Source organism: Crinia signifera, chromosome 7 (assembly GCF_055691185.1).
Source record: "Crinia signifera chromosome 7, ASM5569118v1, whole genome shotgun sequence".
Taxonomy (NCBI): Eukaryota; Metazoa; Chordata; class Amphibia; order Anura; family Myobatrachidae; genus Crinia; species Crinia signifera.
In genome coordinates, this window is record NC_139223.1 from 43,743,106 (window position 1) to 43,764,336 (window position 21,231).

General features: G+C 46.1%; 1 protein-coding gene across 3 annotated transcripts in view; it reads right to left on the reverse strand.

Moving 5' to 3' along the window:
• Positions 1-21,231, reverse strand: part of GRID2IP (Grid2 interacting protein) — a 144,074-nt gene that overhangs the window by 25,538 nt on the left and 97,305 nt on the right. For all 3 annotated transcript variants that reach the window (XM_083152944.1, XM_083152946.1, XM_083152945.1), the window contains 11 exons: positions 20,466-20,646; positions 18,658-18,806; positions 17,216-17,320; positions 12,896-12,996; positions 10,780-10,885; positions 10,404-10,693; positions 8,581-9,003; positions 8,364-8,451; positions 7,800-7,877; positions 7,386-7,582; positions 6,933-7,088 (listed from right to left, as the gene is read on the reverse strand). In XM_083152944.1, coding sequence (XP_083009070.1) covers positions 6,933-7,088; positions 7,386-7,582; positions 7,800-7,877; positions 8,364-8,451; positions 8,581-9,003; positions 10,404-10,693; positions 10,780-10,885; positions 12,896-12,996; positions 17,216-17,320; positions 18,658-18,806; positions 20,466-20,646 — 1,874 coding nt within the window. The remainder of the gene's footprint in view (positions 1-6,932; positions 7,089-7,385; positions 7,583-7,799; positions 7,878-8,363; positions 8,452-8,580; positions 9,004-10,403; positions 10,694-10,779; positions 10,886-12,895; positions 12,997-17,215; positions 17,321-18,657; positions 18,807-20,465; positions 20,647-21,231) is intronic.

The window sequence follows — 21,231 nt, forward strand, 5'->3', positions numbered from 1 at the left end:
GCCGGCATCAGCGTTAAACACGCTGTCCCCCGCGCTCGCACCCACACCCCCTGGAGCCCCGTGCTGGACAATCAGAGCGGCAATCTCCGCTGCAGGCGCCCGCTGCCCCCATCCCCCATGTGCTGGACAGACAATCCACGGCAACCTGCGGGGAGCGCCCGCACCCTCCCTCCCCCCTCCGAGTGGGTGAGCGGAGGGGAGAGGGAGGCGCACGAGCGGGGGGGGGGGGGGGGGGGGCCTGGGGCACTGACAGGGCTGACACCGGCCCTGACTGTATACACACAGGTGATGTATATCACACTGGTGCTGTATACCACACAGGCACAGTGACGTGCGGTGAGGTTATTGCCTCCCCAGGCAATGACCTCACCGCACGTCACTGATGTGCAGACACCATCCATGAAGGCTCTCTCCTCTCTAGCCAGCAGCGCTGTAGACTTTGGGCACTAAGGGAGTCTAGTGCTGTCCCAAAGTCTACAGCATATGCACAAATGCACAGGTCTCCGGGAAAATGGCGCAGCGCCCATTTTCCCAGTGATTTCCTTACTGCACATTTGTGAAATGCTGAGAGAATCAGCACTGCCCCATTTTTCTGGTGATTCCTGCAATGTTGCTGCTGATGCAGGATTCCACAGAGTAAGTATTGAAAAAATGCAGCTATTATAAATCCATCAGTTGCTGCCGTTTTGCTAGACATTTAAATAAAAGGGGTGCATTTTATTTAAATGTCCAAAAAACAACAACAACCTCATATCAGTACAACAATATAGGACCCCCCCCTTAAAACACACTAGATACACATTGGACTATTTAACCCTTTGAGTGCCACCTCTGCTGCAGCATTCCCAGTCATTTCTAACTATAGCCCTAAACTGGTTCCGGGGTTTCTATGAAGACTTTAAAAGCTTCAGGCGCCTGCGAAAGTTTCCCAATAAAAATCCCCAGGTTAGAAAAAATTCAAATACAAAGGAAGATCTGCCAACCGTCTCAATGGGCAAAGAGACGTTTGAATTTATGTCTCTCTCTGTGAGAGATGTTCAAAATATCCGCTAAAAATGAAAGCATCGCTCACATTTGTTATATAAATTCGGTACTTGTTTCCTAGCAGGGCGCCCACTAAGCTATTTGCTTAGTGGGCTATTCTGCGTAGTTAAATCGCATCGCACATCGCATCGCATGGCTTTTTGCGATCTCAGTAGTTAATTTAGTTAATTTATTCACTGCACCATGAGTGAAATCGCATCGCACATTGTGTGAGATGGGATGTGAGATAAGATGTGAGATGCGATCTCAGTAGTTCATATGGTAAAAGACCTAAAACAGCACCACTCTCCACGTTACCCCGAAGCGTGGCGAGCGGCGGCGAAACGCATCCTCCGACATTTTCATACCCCCACTGTCCACATCGGCGTGGAGTTGACTTTATATAGTGTGGCGAGCGCAGCGAGAGTAGCGAGCCCCGCGAGGGTACGCGGATTACTTTACATGTATTCCACGTCCGCTCGCCACGATTCTGGTTCGGTGGCTCGCTGCGCTCGCCACACTATATAAAATCAACTCCACGGCGGCATGGATAGTGGGGGTATGAAAAGGTCGGAGGACGCGTTCCGCTGCGCTTGCCACGCTTCGGGGTGACATGGAGAGTGGTGATGTTTTAGGTGTTTTACCATATGAACTACTGAGATCACATATCTCACATCTCTCATCTCAAATCTCACGCCACAAAAAAGGGTCATGCGATGCGATTTCACTCAGGGCGCAGTGAATAAATTAACTAAATTAACGGCACTTTCGTATTATCACGGCGCCCCCGATATTAAGTCGTACGACTTTTAATCGCATCGCATCACATGCCATACACCCGATGCACATCGATGCAATTTAAAATTGTATAAGCCCCCTATACGATTTTAAATTGTATAAGCACCCATTAGGGTGCTTACAATGTTAAATGCACCCCCACGCCGCCAGTATGAACGCCAACCCGAAGTGTGGTGAGCGGAGCGAGCCCACGAGGGGCGGCGGTACGCGCCCTCCGACCTTTTCATACCTCCACTATCCACGTCGGCGTGGAGTTGATCTTATATAGTGTGGCGAGCCACCGAGCCCGAAGCGTGGCGAGCCCCGCGAGGGGACGCGTATTACTTTACATGTATTACGCGTCCCCTCGCCATGCTTCGGGCTCGGTGGCTCGCTGCGCTCGCCACACTATATAAAATCAACTCCACGCCGACATGGATAGTGGGGGTATGAAAAGGTTGGAGGAAGCGTACCGCCGCCCCTCGCGGGCTCGCTGCGCTCGCCACGCTTCGGGTTTACGTTCATAGTGGGGGTGGCGTGGGGGTGCATTTAACATTGTAAGCCCCCATTAGGGTGCTTATACAATTTAAAATCGCATTGCATCACATTGTATGCCATATACAATGGTATACAATTTTTAATTGTATACCATCGGGTGCCAATCGCGTCGCATCGCATACCATCGCATGCCTTATGGTCTGCGATGCGATGGGCGCCGTGATAATACACAAGTACCAAATTAACTACTGAGCGTACGTAGGAAATCTAGGCGCCCTGCTAGGAAACAAGTACCATAAATTCAAATAAAAACTATATTTCCTATATACGGTAAACATTACAGGTCATTATGATGAATACAAATGTTTGCTTTCCAATTTTCATAGCTAATTTGACAAATTCACTTGGCACTCAAAGGGTTAAGAAAACACATGGTGGACACCGTTACATTCTTCCCACTAGGGGTCGCCATCACTACAGGCTCTTCAATATTTCATCCAGGACATCAAGACAAAAGACTAAGAGAAACTGCTTGGAAGATTACTTAATACCAGGAAATGCATTGCAGCAACAATTCATACACTGTCACAGGAAAGCATCACAAATACAGCCAAAATCAACAGACATTAAAACGAGGAACAACAACAGGACAAAAAGAAAGAAAATCTATTTCATAACACTGTGCAATATAGTGTTATAGACTTCTGCTCTTAAACAATGAAACAGTGAGCGGACATGATATATGTGAGGCCACTGTTGACACTAAGATGATATCAGCCTGATTTATTTTTTTGGTACAAATCAGAACAAGAAATTGAGCTCATCGCTCGTGCGTATGTGAAATTTGCGGGGTGTTTGCAGTCGGTAGTGACATTGCCTGGTCAGCCCTACTGCACAGCCAATTGGGTGATAATGCTAGCCACCGCTACATGTGTAAGGAGCGATAGATCCCTTTGACCTTTAATACACCACTCAATGTGTACTAAGGATCCCATATGGGTACACATTGTTCCTGTTCAAGCACTGTAGGCTGTAGATTCTGTAGGTTGGAGCCATGCGCGCACTCCTTTATTTGTGAAGAACATGGTGAAGGATCAATGCTCTAGAGCAGTGGTTCTAAGCCTCGGTCCTCAAGGACCCCCAACAGTGCACATTTTCCAGGTCTCCACACAGAATCACAGGTGAACTAATTAGCTCCACCTGTGATCTTTTAAAATGTGTCAGTGAATAATGAGTACACCTGTGCAACTGCCAGGAGATCTGGAAAATGAGCACTGTTGGGGGTCCTTGAGGACCGAGGTTGAGAACCACTGTAGACCAGTGGCGGTTGCATGCAGAGTATAACAATTTCTCTTCATCCTGGTGACATAACCATGGATACGGAGATGGCAAGGAGTATCGTGTGAATGGCGGGGGTCCTAAATACTGAATACGGTTCTCATAGTATTGCCAGAGCTATTTTTCAGCAGTAACTCATTTCCTGAGCCTCTAATTAAATATGTCATCATCAGGAACCGGTACTTGTCCTATACTCTCTTGAACTGTAAGTCACTGTTTTCTTGTTTTGTTTACGTGTTTATGGACTGTAACTGGGCGCTGCAGAACCCTTGTGGCGCTATATAAATGTCAGTAATAATAAGAGCGGAACCATCACCTGCCCCATTGTGTGTATGGCTACATCAGGCAGATCTGCTCTGCCATCCGGCTGTTTGCTGACTGAACCATGGCATTAGTTTACTTGCACATGACTAAATTGCTGATGTCCCGTTGATGTTCTCTCCTGACTGGTAATAATAGTGTGCTTTACTAACACATGACAGCAATGCAGCTGCCTCACAGCACAGTAAGGGGCTCACCGCTGGCATTTGTCATCCCCAGACAAAGGCAGAGCCTGCTGGGCTGAAATCAGTCAGTATGTCTCCCACACACACAGCCCTGACACTGTGCCTGGCTCACTTTGGGGCCCATTGAAGAAGGATCGCATATAAAATGTGATCTAGGCAGGTTATTACTGCCTAGAATCGCATTGTAATATGTGATTCTATTGTATGTCCCTGCAATGCGCTCAGCCGAGTGCCAACGGGTCTGAGCATGTGCGGTTTGCGCTGACCCCACGGACCGCACTGCCCCTATGTGATGCTGCCCGATATTGATACATCAGACAGCATCGCATCCACCATAGAAACCTATGGGCGATGCAGCTGCGGCAGAAATGGGAGACACATCCTGATACATTCCATCCTGATACATTCACAGGATACTTGCAGCTGTTATTTGCAGCTAACCCCAAAAACACGATTTAGCCACAAATATTAAATGATAAATGGGCCCCTTATGCAAATTTTTGTAACCCTTGTGTTACATAAGGACTAGATAGGCCCAGTGGTTCTTATCTGCAGCCACATTCTATGTAAGCACTATTTGCACTGCAAGAACATAAGCATTTTTTGGATGTATTCTAAGCCTGTGTTCCTATTAATTATCTCTCTAAAGAGAGCACAGCAGATTCATACGCCCAGATAATAATGCTTGGTCAGTAACTGGAAGTGTTTGTCTGACCACAATGTGCGATGTAACTAAGTGCCGCAGTCAGCTGTTACGGCCACGCTCTCTCCCTTCCCTCGGAACACTCCCGCCAGCCCTGATTGCCTGCACTGCGAATGTAGCAACTTTTCCTTGGCCTCTCAAAATCAATATGCTTTTATGGAGTATTGCAGAAAGCGCCAATTAATGGCTTCTTTATGAACCTCACCAACTGAGCACCATTAACTCTATCAATTAAGAGCAAGAAATAACTTTCTACACAAGGTAAAAAGACGTGCTAATAATGGTCTGAAATGTAAATACATTTGTAGAGATTACATTACTGCTTACTTACAAAGAATAAAGGGCCCAATTCAGCTTGAGTATACGCTGGGGACCGATGTTGCGGCTCTGCCCATGCATGTAGGTGAATATATACACGTGCAGGGCCTTCAGCGAACACGTCCACGTCCATTGGACGTTCATTCCGTCTCTCTGCACAAGTTACATCTTCCCCCCCTGCAGTGCACAGGGATTTGTCCATTTGAGAAGGAATTTGCCTTTGTGGGTGAACCAGAATAAGGGCCATTGTGCCACACATCATGATGCCCATTACATACTATATAACAAACCGTAATGCCCATTACACATCTGACACATAAGTGCTGATCACCTACATGCTCAGTGCTAAGAGGTTCATGTTCGATGCCAAGGGGGCTTAATGCTCGTTGCCAAGTTAGAATACATGTTCAAAATGCCACCAATTACGCTCCTGATTGGCTGCTGGACCGCAAGCGTCTATTGGCTCGCGGTCCAGCGGGAGAGTTGAAAATAACGGCTTTGACTCTACAGCCGGGCAGCGGGGAACGTATAATCTCTCTATAATAGTTACAATAACAAAAAGTTCCTGTACGTATTCAAGGGATGTGGCCTATATACATATGTGTCTACAGACATATACAACATAAGGGTTCCTCAACCATGTCGACAACACATGGTGTCATCTAATCTTGATGTTTTGTCTGTTCCCTATTTATTATAATTACACAAACTTCAACCCCATTTATTCTCTGTGTTCTAGCAGTGGCGTAACTATAAATTTTGCTCCCCCCTGCCAAAATGTTTGTGGGGGCCCCCCCAGGCATAACAAAGAAGCTGAAGCAGGAGAGAGGAAGAGAGACCAGCAGACACTGCTGCTTCCCTTGGCTCCGACGCATCCCAGACCAGCAGACACTGCTGCTTCCCTTGGCTCCGACGCATCCCAGGCCGCCTTAGCACGCCCATCCGCGCCCCCATCCTGTACACAGTAGCCAATAGCCGGCTCTGTGTACAGTCAATTGAATCAGTGGGGGGATTTGTCGTCTCTTCCATGGCCGCACCCATGTTGCGGCTGACTCGCCTCCGGTGCTCGGCCAGTGGGCAGCAGCATGTCAGTGCGCCAAGCGGGTGCTGGCGCACATATAGACCCTGCTGCCACTTGCTCCCCCAAGCAGCAGCTGGCGCTGCCTTACAGTAGTTACGCCACTGCGTTCTAGATTCCTCAGAACCACCATCCACTGGGCACATGATGTGTCTACATATAAGCAGGACCCTGCCCACTGCGGTATCCGGACTGATCAGAGACTGACTCATGATACAGTCATATGATCGACCACTAATGGTCGACAGTCAAAAGGTCAACAGGGTCAAAAGGTAGACAGTCAAAAGGCCGACAGGGTTTAAAGGTCGACACACAATAGGTCGACAGGGTCTAATGTTTGACATGAAAAAGGTAGACATGCATTTTTTTTACAAAATTTTCAGCCGCCCTACCATCCACTAGGGCGTGGAGGGAGAATAAAATAGTGTGCCGAGCGCAGCGAGCCATGCAAGGGACGCGGTACACTTAGACAGTGTCCATGTCGACCTATGTCGACATAGACACCCTAAAAACGTTAAAAAATAATGCCGACCCTTTTCCATGTCGACCTTTTGACCATTTCAACCTTTCCTACCTTGCGACTGTCTACCATTAGTGGTCGACCATATGACCGTCTATCATGAATCAGTGTATATTTTATACCATAACCGCCCACTGCCGCCCAGTGTGTGCCATCCCTCATCCGGCTCACCTCCAGGATCTTGGCCAGTTTCTTGCTATTTCTGAGCTCAGCAGAGGCCTTGAGGACACAGTCACAGCTGGCTCGGATCTCTTCTGTCTTCTCCTGCAAGGTGCTTTTAAATAGGAGACTTCTCAGGCGCAACTTGTACTCTGGAACGGACATCATCTGCAGATGATCCGGAAAATCATGACATTAGCGAAACCTCTGCAAAGGTCCAGCTTGTATACCCACACCATGTACAGCTATAGCACATAACATGTATTGGTACTATTTTATACCTCCGACTAATGTGATCCCTCCCTCGCTATCACTTACAGAGAGAGAAAGAGAGGTAGGTCAGAGGTTAGAAGACATCCTGTGGTGCCCCAGCTTATGCAGACCTGATGGTCTACCTGCTCTGTTTTCTCTCCATTCACTGATATAAACCTCCAGAGCATTTTGGGAACCCAACCTCTTCTGTACCTTCAATGCAAACTGGTCGGGCTCGCTCAGCTTGCTGGGGCTCCCCACATAGGCCTGAAAGTGTTTCCTCTCCTCCTCGCTGGGAGCATAGAGAAGCAGCTGCTTAATGTGCGAGGGCTCCAGCCTCTCATTCTCCATGGTCATCAGGATGTGGGTCAGCTCTTGGTGTGTGAGCTTCAAGTGCGCAATCAGGATAGCTGAAACAGATGATACATCGTAACTCCTCCACTTCTATACAACCTCTGCACACAGACACGTGACCAGAGCTGGTCAGAGGCCATTTGTAAAAAGGCCTAAGCTTCTCTACTGGGCCCCAAGTGCATATACCAGTGTAATAACAACATGAGGTAAATCCAGGTTCATTTAAATCCGGGGGGCAATTAGTTTTATAGCCAGAAGTCCCCAACCCCGTACCTGTGTTGTAGGCCTTTTTGTGAGACAGAATTGCAACAGCGCCTTTTTTCTTCATGGATTCCGGCAACACTGGGAGGACTGTAAGAGTAGAGAGTGAAGGCTGATTTTGGGATTTGCATGCGATGCGATGCGATTTCACTACGGAGAATAGCCCAGTACACTCTCGCCCTGGTACTACATAAGTACCTGGGATTTATATATATTTATTGTCTCTATGCATTATTTTTAATATTCATAAACAGGCAGCCAATCAACTCACTGGGAACTAGTGACATCACTTCTACATACGGCACAGAGTGATTATAAACTGTGCAGACTTAGCAGCTTCCAGGCTATGCAGCCAATAGGTAGAATTCATGCTCTAGGCACAATTTCCATACTGCATAAGCAATAAAATGGGCTAAAAAAAGCATTGTATTATTATTATTACAGTATGTATTAGGCCACGCAAGGTTTGTGCAGCACCATACAGATCAAACCCACTATAAATAAACTACAAAGTGTGTGAGGACATTTCCAGGGAATAATGGGGATGACAACACCAAAGGGTCCGGCTCTGCTTACTTGTTGGCTTTTGTGTTCCAAAATGCAGCTCCAAATCCAGGTACTTCACCATATCACTCAGCTTCTCGTAGTCTGAGTCCTCCCCAAGCTGCAGAGAGGAGGGAAATAACATTGACTTTCACAGACTAGCACGCAGGAACAAGGCTGGAGCCACCAAAGACCTCTGCAGAGGAATCGAATGACAAATTCAGGTAACTCTTCATCTGCAGATACTCACCTGCCCCCATATTGTTCCTTCTGAATTCTCCACCTGTTCCCAGCGCAGCCTCTTCACACTCATGTGGCTAGATTCACTGCGCCGGTGAATGCTGCGGTGGGCCAGGGGGTCCAGAGGTGGTGCAGGAGGAACAGGCAGTAATGGGAGGGGAGGAGGAGCTGGAGGTAATGGGAGTATGCAGCTCCCCAGACTCCGAGAGAAGGGCATGGACAATGGCGCACAGGTCTCCTTCATGGCTGGTGGCTCTCTTCTGGAATGCTGTGGAGGAGGAGGTGGCGGAGGAGGGCTGTGAGGTGGTGGGGGGATGTGGTCGGACACTGAAGAATAGGTTAGAGAGCTCCCATCCTCACTGCTGCCCGCTGATTCGCTGGTGGTGCTAATGTCAGGTGGTGCACAGCTCAGCTGCTCATCCTGAAAAGTCATCTAGATGGAAGAACAAACACAGAAGACTGAAAACCGGCCTACTACTGCAATCCATTATTGTACAACATTGCAGGTTGCAACCATACTCCTATATAAATGTCCAAATAACCAAATTTACAGTATACCTTCATTCGAATAATATGCAAGAGAAAGAGAAGATACATTTTTCAATATTCCAGTTACTTAAACTGGGGGTGGTATCAGGATCTCTGCGCTTGGGATGCCAGTGAATAGAAGACCAGTAACAGTATCACGGTGCTCAGAATCTCAGCACCTGCTAGGTAAGTATGCTAACTCCCTTTATGGCATAACCCTAATTGTCTTTCACCCCTGCAACCTAACCCACCAGTCCCCTATATTGCCTAAACCTACTCCTCCCACCTCTGCAGCTTAACCAGCCCCGGTATAGTTGGATTCTGGATGTCCGTTAAATGTACTGTCTTATACACCAGTTATGCGCCACCCTGCCACTTTTACTAAACACATTGGACCGGATGTGATGCGGTGGATGTCCACCAGCCATGCTGGATGCCTGCGGAACTCAGAATTTTTTTTTTTAAAGGGCAGTCATTTACAAGGCATGGTTTTGCTTTTAAAAAAAACTCCAAGTTCGGCTGGAATTCTGCATGGCTGCTGGATTCGCACGACATTGCATCCAGGTTCTATTGTGTTTCTATTTTCTCTTTCTGCCATAAAGCATGATCCAGCCACAGTTGTTTATAACTGTACATTTGCACTGGAGTAAGAGATGCTCTCTGGAACCACCTGAATACAATGCAGATCAAAGTCGATTCAAATTCAAAGGAAGCATATGTCAATAAATCTGGTCAAAATTATCAAGCAATGTGTTTAGTAAAAGCTGTAGGAGCTTCCGAGCTGAGGCCGTATCTATACTCAAACGGCTCCCAGACTGATATCCGAGCACAATTGTATTTGCTTTCTAGCCCCATAAGAAATCACTGAAACATTGGTGGTAGCACCATTTTCCCAGAGATGCACAACAGACTGTGTGCAGCAGTCTTCAGAGTATGTGTTGGCACATTTCCTTCCAGGATGGGGGCACAACAGGATCCCCCCCTCTGAGAAAACACTCCATCTGTGAGCAGTGGAGTAACTGAAATAGGGCCAAATGTATTAAGCCTTAACAAGTAATAAAGTGGAGAGTGATAAATTACCAGTCAATCAGCTCCTAACTGCCATTTTATGGACTGGGCCCAGCTCAGACCATGCACTGGTTCATGGCTAGCTCCGACTGTGCACTGGGCCGGGCCCATGCATTAGCGCCATTGTTGAAATCTTTCTCGACAGACAATCCCTGTAATCTCTCATGTAAAAATTCTAATTTATGTAGGACATAAGACAAGACACCAAATCTATCCAAACACATTCAGTCCCTTTACCTCTTCATAGTCATTTTCAGGGGTAAGAAACTGGTCGGTGATGGTTAGATTTTGCCCCAGTTGCCGGCTGAGCACATCCAGGAACCGGTCAGTATCTCGGGAGCGACTTGGCCGGGAGAAGGTAAAAATCTTCCTATGAGTTGGCGAAGGTGGCAAGCTGCCGTCTAAGCTGACGTAGGGATTTGACTCGGAGCTGCTGGGTGATGGGGCACTGGGCGGACGTGGGGGGCATGGGTCAGATGGCGGTGCAGAATTTTGCCAGTGAGTGCTCTGTGCCAGTTTACGCTCTCCTAAGGCCAGACAAGAGGTTAGACAGTCTGTCGCACAAGGCTGACGTATAGTGTATGGGTCACACAAAGGCAGGAAAGGCTGGTACCTGTTGTATGATAGAGGTTACATGACCCACGGGATCTCATACTGCTGACTTTCCCTGGGAAACTGTTGATAAAGCGATTTTCTAACTCGGCATAAACAGCTGACATCTGGAGCGGGAAGAGGAACCAAGAAAGATACAATTAACAATAAGAACATTGTACATTTACAGTTTGCACAAAGCTAGGAAATAATGAAATGGAAGATCCAAAAAAAGGTATCATAAAGGGCATGTAGAGATGATAGTATCAACAATCAAATGTGAAATGCCGCCATATTGCCTGGACCGAGAGCTAGGGTTAAACTATGAGAGGTTAGACTGGAGATGGGGAGATTAGGATTAGGAACTAGGCGGCAGGTTAGACTATGGGACAGGAAGTTAGGTTTAGGCTACAGGAGGGAAGCTTAGGCACTTGGCAGAGGGTTAGGCTACAGGAGGGGAGGTTAGGCACTAGGCAGAGGGTTAGGCTACAGGAGGGGAGGTTATAGTTAGGCACTAGGCAGAGGGTTAGGCTACAGGAGAGGAGGTTATAGTTAGGCACTAGGCAGAGGGTTAGGCTACAGGAGGCGAGGTTAGGTACTTGGCAGAGGGTTAGGCTACAGGGAAGGAGGTTATAGTTAGGCACTTGGCAGAGGGTTAGGCTGCAGGAGGGGAGGTTAGGCACTAGGCAGAGGGTTAGGCTACAGGAGGGGAGGTTAGGCACTAGGCAGAGGGTTAGGCTACAGGAGGGGAGGTTAGGCACTAGGCAGAGGGTTAGGCTACAGGAGAGGAGGTTATAGTTAGGCACTAGGCAGAGGGTTAGGCTACAGGAGAGGAGGTTATAGTTAGGCACTAGGCAGAGGGTTAGGCTACAGGAGGCGAGGTTAGGTACTTGGCAGAGGGTTAGGCTACAGGGAAGGAGGTTATAGTTAGGCACTTGGCAGAGGGTTAGGCTGCAGGAGGGGAGGTTAGGCACTAGGCAGAGGGTTAGGCTACAGGAGGGGAGGTTACAGTTAGGCACTAGGCAGAGGGTTAGGCTATAGGAGAGGAGGTTATAGTTAGGCACTAGGCAGAGGGTTAGGCTACAGGAGGGGAGGTTACAGTTAGGCACTAGGCAGAGGGTTAGGCTATAGGAGAGGAGGTTATAGTTAGGCACTAGGCAGAGGGTTAGGCTACAGGAGAGGAGGTTATAGTTAGGCACTAGGCAGAGGGTTAGGCTACAGGAGGGGAGGTTACAGTTAGGAACTAGGCAGAGGGTTAGGCTATAGGAGAGGAGGTTATAGTTAGGCACTAGGCAGAGGGTTAGGCTACAGGAGAGGAGGTTACAGTTAGGCACTAGGCAGAGGGTTAGGCTACAGGAGAGGAGGTTATAGTTAGGCACTAGGCAGAGGGTTAGGCTGCAGGAGGGGAGGTTATAGTTAGGCACTAGGCAGAGGGTTAGGCTACAGGAGAGGAGGTTATAGTTAGGCACTAGGCAGAGGGTTAGGCTGCAGGAGGGGAGGTTAGGCACTAGGCAGAGGGTTAGGATACAGTGGGCACCTTTAGACTATAGGTGGAGGGTTAAGGTTAGGGATCAGGAAGAGTTAGCACCTGGAAGACGCCACTGAATCCACCATACCACGTTAGTTACTTTAAGACCATCAGGTACGTTTTGTTAACATTCTAATCATGTTGCTATTTCATCAATGTTGACATCACAAACGTGATCAATGTCGACATGCCAACCATGTGAACAATCTTATGTCCATGCAATAAAGGACAACAAAGAATAGCACACTCATCTTATTTATTTGTAACCCTGATACAAATATTTGTATTATCTACAAAAGAGAAATGCTGTAACTCCCCGCTAGACATTACTAGTGGCTTCATGAAACAAAATAGCCGTGTGAACCCACCAACTATAAAACACTGAACATTAGAGGCATCTAAATAAGATTTAGAGTACACAGTGGGAAAGTGGATGAGTGAATTCATTGCCAATAGCAACCAATCGGCATGTATCTTTCATTTTATAGATTGTACATGATAAATGATTCCTCAAAGCTGATTGGCTGCTGTGGACAACTTCTCCACTGGTCCATCTCTCCACTCTTTCCACATCAACCCTATAATAACAAGCACATCATGTGATTCAGACCATTTTAGGGTTCGGGGTTTCGGGTAATGATGTTCCATCTCCCGCTTGTCTCTCTCCTGAAGTCAGACGCGGGGCGACATCCATTGGGTCACAGTGAGCAACTAAATGAGACACATAAGTTATCTTATTGCACATATATAGGAACAGCTGACGGTGGTTCAGATGTACTGGAAACAGGTTTGGTGATTTTGCACTGGAATTCTGCCAAGTTGTATATTTACATGTGATACAATTTAAATGGCAGTGTTAGCTCCAATACCCGAATTGTGAAAGCTATGTGTCGCTGTATTGAGTATAAATGGTTGGAGGTGCTCCCCTAAGTCAGTAACAACATGAAGATATACTTAGAAAAAGAAGACTTTTGTTGGGGGCACTAAATATGTGAAAAATGGATGTATTGGTAATTTAAAACGTAACTTTTAATCAATTAATTAGAAAAAGGTCCAATATTACCCATGTAGTACTTGACTGAACTAGGTGTAGGAACTAGAGTAGAAATACTAATAAAAATATTTCTACAATTACATTGACCACAAAACAAGACTGACATACACACTGATTGTATTGAACCCTTACAATTGAGGCAATTAGCATTAATTGTTTAAGAGAAATGTATCTAATTAACTGCTTAGCTCACTCCAACTATTTCATATACATTCATAGGGCAATATACAGTAATCACAGTATGTCAAGTGGGGATAGTAGCCTATATTTTATAAGCAATCCTTAGTAGAGACTTTTTAATGACCACTTGACGATTTGATTTTGTATCAATATAGGTGGATTAAATCCTGGTAAGTAATTACATTCACTTTTTGTGCTGTGCATAGATTCCTATAATATATAGCCCAGAGCACCGATTATAAATGGTAAGTGACAGCAGGAGAAGATAAAAATGAAAAGTATGGAGCTCCTTGCAAGATTCTCACAAGCCTTCTACTTTCTCACTATCATGAGTCAGAGGATAGAGTAATGAGAGTTTAAAAGAGACGCTTTTGCTCCACCGAAATGATAGATGAAAGATTCCTTCTGCTGTTCACTTTCATTAGGTCTGCAGCACTGACATTAAATAACATTGCAGTGCTGCTGATCTGCTGTCATACCACTTTTACACCAGAATGCCCGGTAGGACCCGGGAAATTGAACACGGGAAATTGCCAGGGCATGCCCTACCTCAGACCCCATATACACTGCACTTCAATCCAGGTTATTCCCGGGTAATGCCCTTTTATACTGAAAACGGATCAGCCCTGCCTTTCCTTGCTGCTGTCATTAAAAAATGGCTTTTTGGCCTGTTGATGATGAGGTCACAACAAATGGAACATGGCACTCTTCAACTTTTTTTTGCTTTAGTATGCTGAAAATATGCATAAAATCATCATACATTGCAATCTTTATAGATGTAATGCATTCTCATAAAGAAAGATGAAGATGCGTATGAATACAAACTTGTAACACACTCGTACACACTGTGTGACAGCCAGCGTGTGTTGCTGCAGATGAGGCTGTAAACACACTGTGGAGAGTGCTGCTGCTGCTGCTGCGCTGCTCCATGTGCAGGTCTCCGGCAGATGACATAACCTGCCAGAGCCACAGAAGCACCAATCAGCTCTTCGCGGCCTTCTCCCTGCCAAATAACCCGGATAATGACCATTTACACCACCCTGAGCCCCGGATAAGCCCCATGTCCGACCCTGAACATTTGCCGGGTCAGATTCCCGGGGAACAGTACCCGGTTATTTTTTTTCAGCCCATTTACATCACGCCCTGCCCCGGACTGGAGAGGCAATATCCCGGGTCCAACCTCTGGTGTAAAAGGGGTATCAGTAGAGTGAGAGAGGAACTACGTTGAAACAGTTATTCGTGCACTATGTATCAATTATCACACGACGATTAGTTGGTGGAATATTAGAAACAAATGTATAGTATGGTAACAGTAGATACTAGTAGTGGCTCAGATGTACCAATCCTTGTAGAGAGATAAAATACTGACCAATTCACTCCTTCCTGCTAAGTTACAGGCAAGATCTGGATGATACCATGACTGTGTCTAATGGTCTACATGCATAAGGTCAACAGGGTTCAAAAGTTCATAGGTTCAATAGGTCAACAGGTCCAAAAGGTTGAAATGATAATGGTCAACACTTCATTGGGGTTTTTCACATATTTTTCTACTTTGGCTTCATTTACCCTCTACGTGGACTACGACTGGGAGCAGTAACCTGTGCAGCGGCGCACCTTGATTGAAGCGTAATGAGCAAAGCACTGATAATGGTAACATACGATGAAAGATAGGGGGCGATTCAGCCCAGATCGCTCAAGTCCGAATTTGCCCCCCGGTGTGGATGGTGGGGCTTTGCGCATGCGCGAATATGCAGGATAAAAGTAAGCGTACATATCCACTAGCATGCTAGTGTGGGGATGCAATCAGTGGGATGGGGGGGGGGGGGCGTTCGGCGGGGTGCGTTTACCTAGCAAACAGATCTGAATTAGGCCCATAGAAAATGGAGCCTGAAAAACTTTAAAAGTGTGTGTCTACCTTTTTCAACTGCTTCCATGTTGACATTTTGACCCTGCGTCCCGCTTTGGGCATGTGTATCAAAGCTTAGAGAAAGATAAAGTGCCAGCCAATCATCTCCTGTCATTTTTCAAACATAGCATTTGAGCTGGGTACACACTACATCAGGCATGTCCACACTGTGGCCCTCCAGCTGTTGTAAAACTACACATCCCAGAATGCCTTGCCATAGTTTTAGCATTCCCTAATAGCAAAACTGTGGCAAGGCATGATGGGACTTGTAGTTTCACAACAGCTGGAGGGCCATAGTTTGGACATGCCTGCACTACATGATTTAACGATATGCACTATGTACCCACTCTATTGTTAATGATGCGCACTCCTTTAATCAATCTTTACCGATAACATAACCCTTATTATCTGAGCAGGCAGTCTAATCTGACGCTATCACAGTGAATGCATATTTGGCAGGGTCATTAACAATATTGTTCAGTGTTTAACCCATGGGTTGTTTGTTTTGTGGCACCACTGGTATCGTTAGCGAAATCAGTGGTGTCAGTCGCATATCATATAGGGCGAGATGCACTACACAAATAATGTGGTTAAAACCCCTTTTTCTGGGTTTTTACGGCATTTTCATATGCAGTAAAGCCCCATTAGCGGGGCTTCGCTGTGGGGGTTTACGTCAGCTCTAGCTGGCGTAACCCCATATAAGCATATGGGCTTCCCTTCGCATCTCCTGCCTCCACACGCGACCCCTGCCGATCAGCGCTGCCCCCCCCCCCCCCCCCTCTTACCTCTATCTGGACAGCCTTCTGCTGTGCTGCCCCACCAGTGACCTCCTCCTCCTCCCTGCAGCTCTTCCGGGTGCAGGGAGGAGGAGGCGGAGCCCATCAACACCTGCAATAGTCCAAGCAGGGAGCTGCCAGGCAGGAGAAGGGGGGAGAGCCGCTGGGGACCGCACACACATCACCGGGCACATCGCAAAGGGCAGCTTTCCTTTGCGTTAATAATCGCATATGTTAGTGCATATGTGATTATATGCAATATAAGAGTATATAACTGCGAACAGTATTGATTTTACTGCAACCGTACTGAGTCCCATCCCCCCCCCCCCCCCCCCCAAAAAAAGTAACATTCTAGAAAGTGGGCATAAGCACAGTGATACTTTGGAATAGCTACTCATATATAAGTACTACTTGTTCTGGCTATAAATAAATAAATGATAAATGAACAATCAATAATGGAAGGATTGGTATTATTGGGAGGACAGGAAGAACCCATCATAACAGGTTTTATACAATATATTAGTACTTCTAATGTTTCAGTTGTTTACTACAGATTTTATCGAGGATCATACACGTATATATATATATATATATATATATACACACATACATACATACACAGTATATACACACATGTCTGTAACATTAGTTCTAGAAAGTGCTTGTGGCTTATTAGAAATTTGCATACAGTATGTAGTTTTCCTAGTGGATTTGCCTGTTCAGGGGCAGGGTTTGCCTGTTTGGGGTGGGGTTTACTGCTCAGGGGCGGGGTTTGGGTAGGTCATCAGCTGGGCTCTTTTGTCCAGATTTTGATTATTTGGCAACATAAAAATGTTGTTATCTAGCAACAGTCTGCTGTATAGATCTAAATTTGAGATCATCTCATTATATAACAACTTATATCTCATTTTATATATACAAGATTATTGTTCACATGCAGAAAATAACAGGCCTTTATCTGAGCACATGCAAATTTACTATCATGAGTAAGACGTGTGTCTCTAAACTAATCACCTGTTTTCCCTTCCTCCATGCCCTGGGTGCGAATGCTCCCCTGATACGTTGCTTGCCCGTGGACAGACCCTCGATGAGAAGCTCCAGTTTCAGCATCCATGGCAGCTGTGTAGAATTACCGGTCAAAAAACAACATACAGTAATAGTTCTAACAGTCATCATAAAAAGTGCCAGAGTCATTAATTTTACCGCAAACATTTTAGTAATACCACAACACCCCCATGTTCTGCTTGTTCTGGCACAGCAATGGCCGTAATGCATAATGTGTTGCTTATATTGCAATAAACGGCAAATCAACAATTTTTCAGAGGTCTGCAGCTTGGCTATATACCAGAAGAGAATTAAAAGCTTATTTTATATGGCTTAGTAATATTGCTATAATGGATATTAGTAATCACCAGAAGGGTTCTGTGAAACGGCTACAGGATTAATGCTGGTATATAGGCCACAGAGCCCCAAGAAATGAGAAAGAGAGGTCATGTGACAAAGTTATGGGATCTATGGTGCAAATCTCCACAAGTGATGTCTGGTTGTTACAGTAACAGGGAAGAGCAGATGATAAGAGAAACATGTAATACATTTAATATAGAGAAAATAGGATGTAAATGGCACAATTAGTCTTTTAATTAATATATACATATTAGCATTCACTTACATAAAACCACACAGTTGCAGCTCTTCAAGCAGGTCATATCTGCACACTTTTATTTCTGGTTCAGCCGACAAAATGGCTGCTTGAGACAGGTGACCGTTCACAAGTTGATAGGCCACAGATATGTAATTATGGTACTTCTTTACTTTCACGGCTCCAGCATGGCGCCGCGCGTCAGAGTCCCCTTGCGGGGCTCGCTTCGCTCGCCCACGCTGCGGGCTCGGTGGCTCGCTACGCTCGCCACGCTAATTAAAATCAACTCCATGCCAACATGGATAGTGGGGGTATGAACTATCCATGTTGGCATGGCGTTAACCCCGTTTATTTAACTTAATTAGTGGCGAGCGTAACCCGGAAGTACGTGCGGCGCCATGCTGGCGCCGTGAAAGTAAAGAAGTACCGTAATTACTTATAACTTTGCTCTTACTTTCATGCTGTGGAATTGGGCCAAATACTTTAATCTCTGCTCCATCGGATATGTATTATGCACAGTCAGGGGTAGATGTATGAAGCAGTGATAAGTGAGGAGAAGCTGCTCTGTATAATTTTATATTATGCAAATTACAGATGTTACTTCAGTGCTGATTGGTTGCCATGAGCCACTTCACTTCTGGCTCACTTCTCCTCCCTTATCACTGCTTTATACACAGTAATATATGGTGACATCACATGGCGCTACCGGACAGCATACAGTGAATAACAAATGACTCCAGGTTCTGTGGTAGGGTGGTTACTGGAGGTGGGTGATGGGGCACACTGAGATGAGCGCTCAGTCATGGAGCTCTCTGACCTGCCTTGTACCCCAGGAAGCGAGCGATCTTGTGTTGGCAGTGCTCCTGTTCCTCGTATGTCAGCAGCTGGAAGATGAATTGCCAGATGATCTGCTTGGCAGGAGTGTCCAGCACTGGGTATATGTCCACTATCAGCGTGTCGATGTTCCTGGGGACACAAACATCACAGATGACGCTGGTGTCAGAATATCTCCTCCACTTATTGTGTAACCTTTTCTCATTTCAGTAAATGCTCCTCGTGGGTGGATATAATGAGCGACCTCCTACAGGAGTGTCATACGATGTGAGGCTGGGCGCACTTACGCCTATTGCGGTTTGTAAAATATCGCTTATTTTTACATACAGCTGTATGGGACGCAAGCGAAAAAAGGGGATGTATCTTACCTGCTATTTCCCATGGAGTAATGCATACAGGACACAAAAGGCCATAAACAATTAGTAGCGTGTGTCGCTGAGCACATAAACGCATAATACAGTAGCCAAAAATCACCTTGAGGTGCGAGCAAAAATCTGCAATCGAGTACATTACTCATTATCGGAAGTCTTATATTAAACTTTGAGATGTGACAGTTTTTACTTTCACTTTGAGCTGTGACAGTTTTTAGCCAACAAACTCTACCACCCCCCTAATTCCGATATATGCTCCTAATTCCGATATCTGGCTTCACAGCTCCCCCACTCCACCAAATTTTGCTTTCACTTTCTGTTAAGGAGTAATTTGGTCCATCGAGTGGCCCCTAGTGGTCACTGGCGGTACTTCACCTCATAGAGAAGAGGAGTAGTTAGCCTTTTATACATATAAAGATATTAAGTAGATGAAAAGATTCAGAGATGAAATGGATGGTCCTTGATCTTGTAATGTATTACTTAATTTATATCAGGCCTGGCAAATCTGTGGCTCTCCAGGACCGGAATGCACAAAAAATGTGTTTGAAACACAGTTTTCAGGAGTTTTTACCACATTTTCGTATGCAGTAAAGCCCCTACGCTGGGGCTTCACCTTGGGGTTACACCAGCTCTACCTGGCATAATCCCATAGAAGCCTATGGGCTTCCTTTCTCGTCCCCTGCTGCCCCATGTGCCCTCCGCCGACCCGCAACGCCCTCCCCTTCCTCACCTCTGTCCGCCGGAAGAGGTGCAGGCAGGAGGAGGCGGAGCCGGCAGCCCCTGCAGCCGTTTGAGAAGGGGGCTGCTGGCCAGGAGAAGGAGGGAGAGCCGCCGGAGACCACTCACACATCGCCGGGCATAACGCAAAGGTCAGCTCTTAACACAAGAGCTGTCCTTTGCGATCATAATCATATATGTTAGTGCATATGTGATTATTATTTATGTGGTAGCCGGCGATGTGTGGCGGAGAGGGGCTGCGGAAGTTACTGCATCCCGCCCCAGGTGTGAAATTACACATCCCAGCATGCATTGCCACAGTTTTACAATTCCTTAATAGCACATTGTGGAAAGGCATGCTGGGACTTGTAGTTTCATAACAGAGAGTGACACAGGTTGGCAGGCCTGGTTTATACGATGCCCCGAGATGTGATAACAGGCACGGTGTGTATGTATGTCCATACTAAATGATTACAACTTTGCATTCCTCTATTAATTCCATCTGGAGCAGGGGATACCAAATCCAGTGCTTTGACCATGCTCAGATGAGTTAGTCTATGTTGCTGTGTGAGTGATATTCTGCATACAGACATCCTTGATACATGACCTGCTAGGAAAACTTCATGGATGAGAACCACTGGCCTGGGTAATACGGTCACACAGGCGGTGTACACACAATGACGTTTCAAGCGGAGGCTGGTACCTGTGCTGAAAGAAGCTCTCTAGAGCTTTGCAGACTGTGTATCGCTCAGTGGGAGTGAGCAGATGTTCCAGCTGTTGGCTAAAGCTCCGTCCTTGGATGCGGATATTGGAGGGAAGGATTTCTGCGACCCACTGAAGGGAGGTGAGAGCAGATGTGGGGATAGTGGTATCCGAATCGGAATCTAAGACACAAGCAGAAAATCAAATATCAATGACTAATGCATAGTTGCCTACCCTCCTGCATTCTGCAGGAGACTCCCTGAAATAGCAGCAATCTCCCTCTCTCCCTCATTAGTCTAGCAATCTCCCTCATTTCACCTAGCCCACATTACACTGTTACATTTTTGGGGAATAAAAGGAATGAGAGACAGATACATTTACATTGAATCAACAGTATGGACTAATGTATTCTCGGAGATAGCCTTTAAACAACAAGCATGACTTATGTTTTAAATATTATCTAAATAGTAAACCATTCCCCTAAGTCCCTGGTTCCCAACCCTTGGGGTGCCTCAGGACACTTGCAGGGCTGCCTTGTGTTGGTGGTCCAGGACCAATTTAAATAATTTATGGCCAATGTAACAGTCAAAACCAGCGCTGGTAACGATCAATCATAACATATGTGGACAAACATAAGCCAATCCTGTCCCTCACCACAGAATTGATTTTAAGGATGACATTTTAACACAATTTACTTAGTTTAATGTTTGTTTATGAATTTCTCAATAAGCAATGTTTGGCATAGTTGTGCCTTTAAAACAATATGA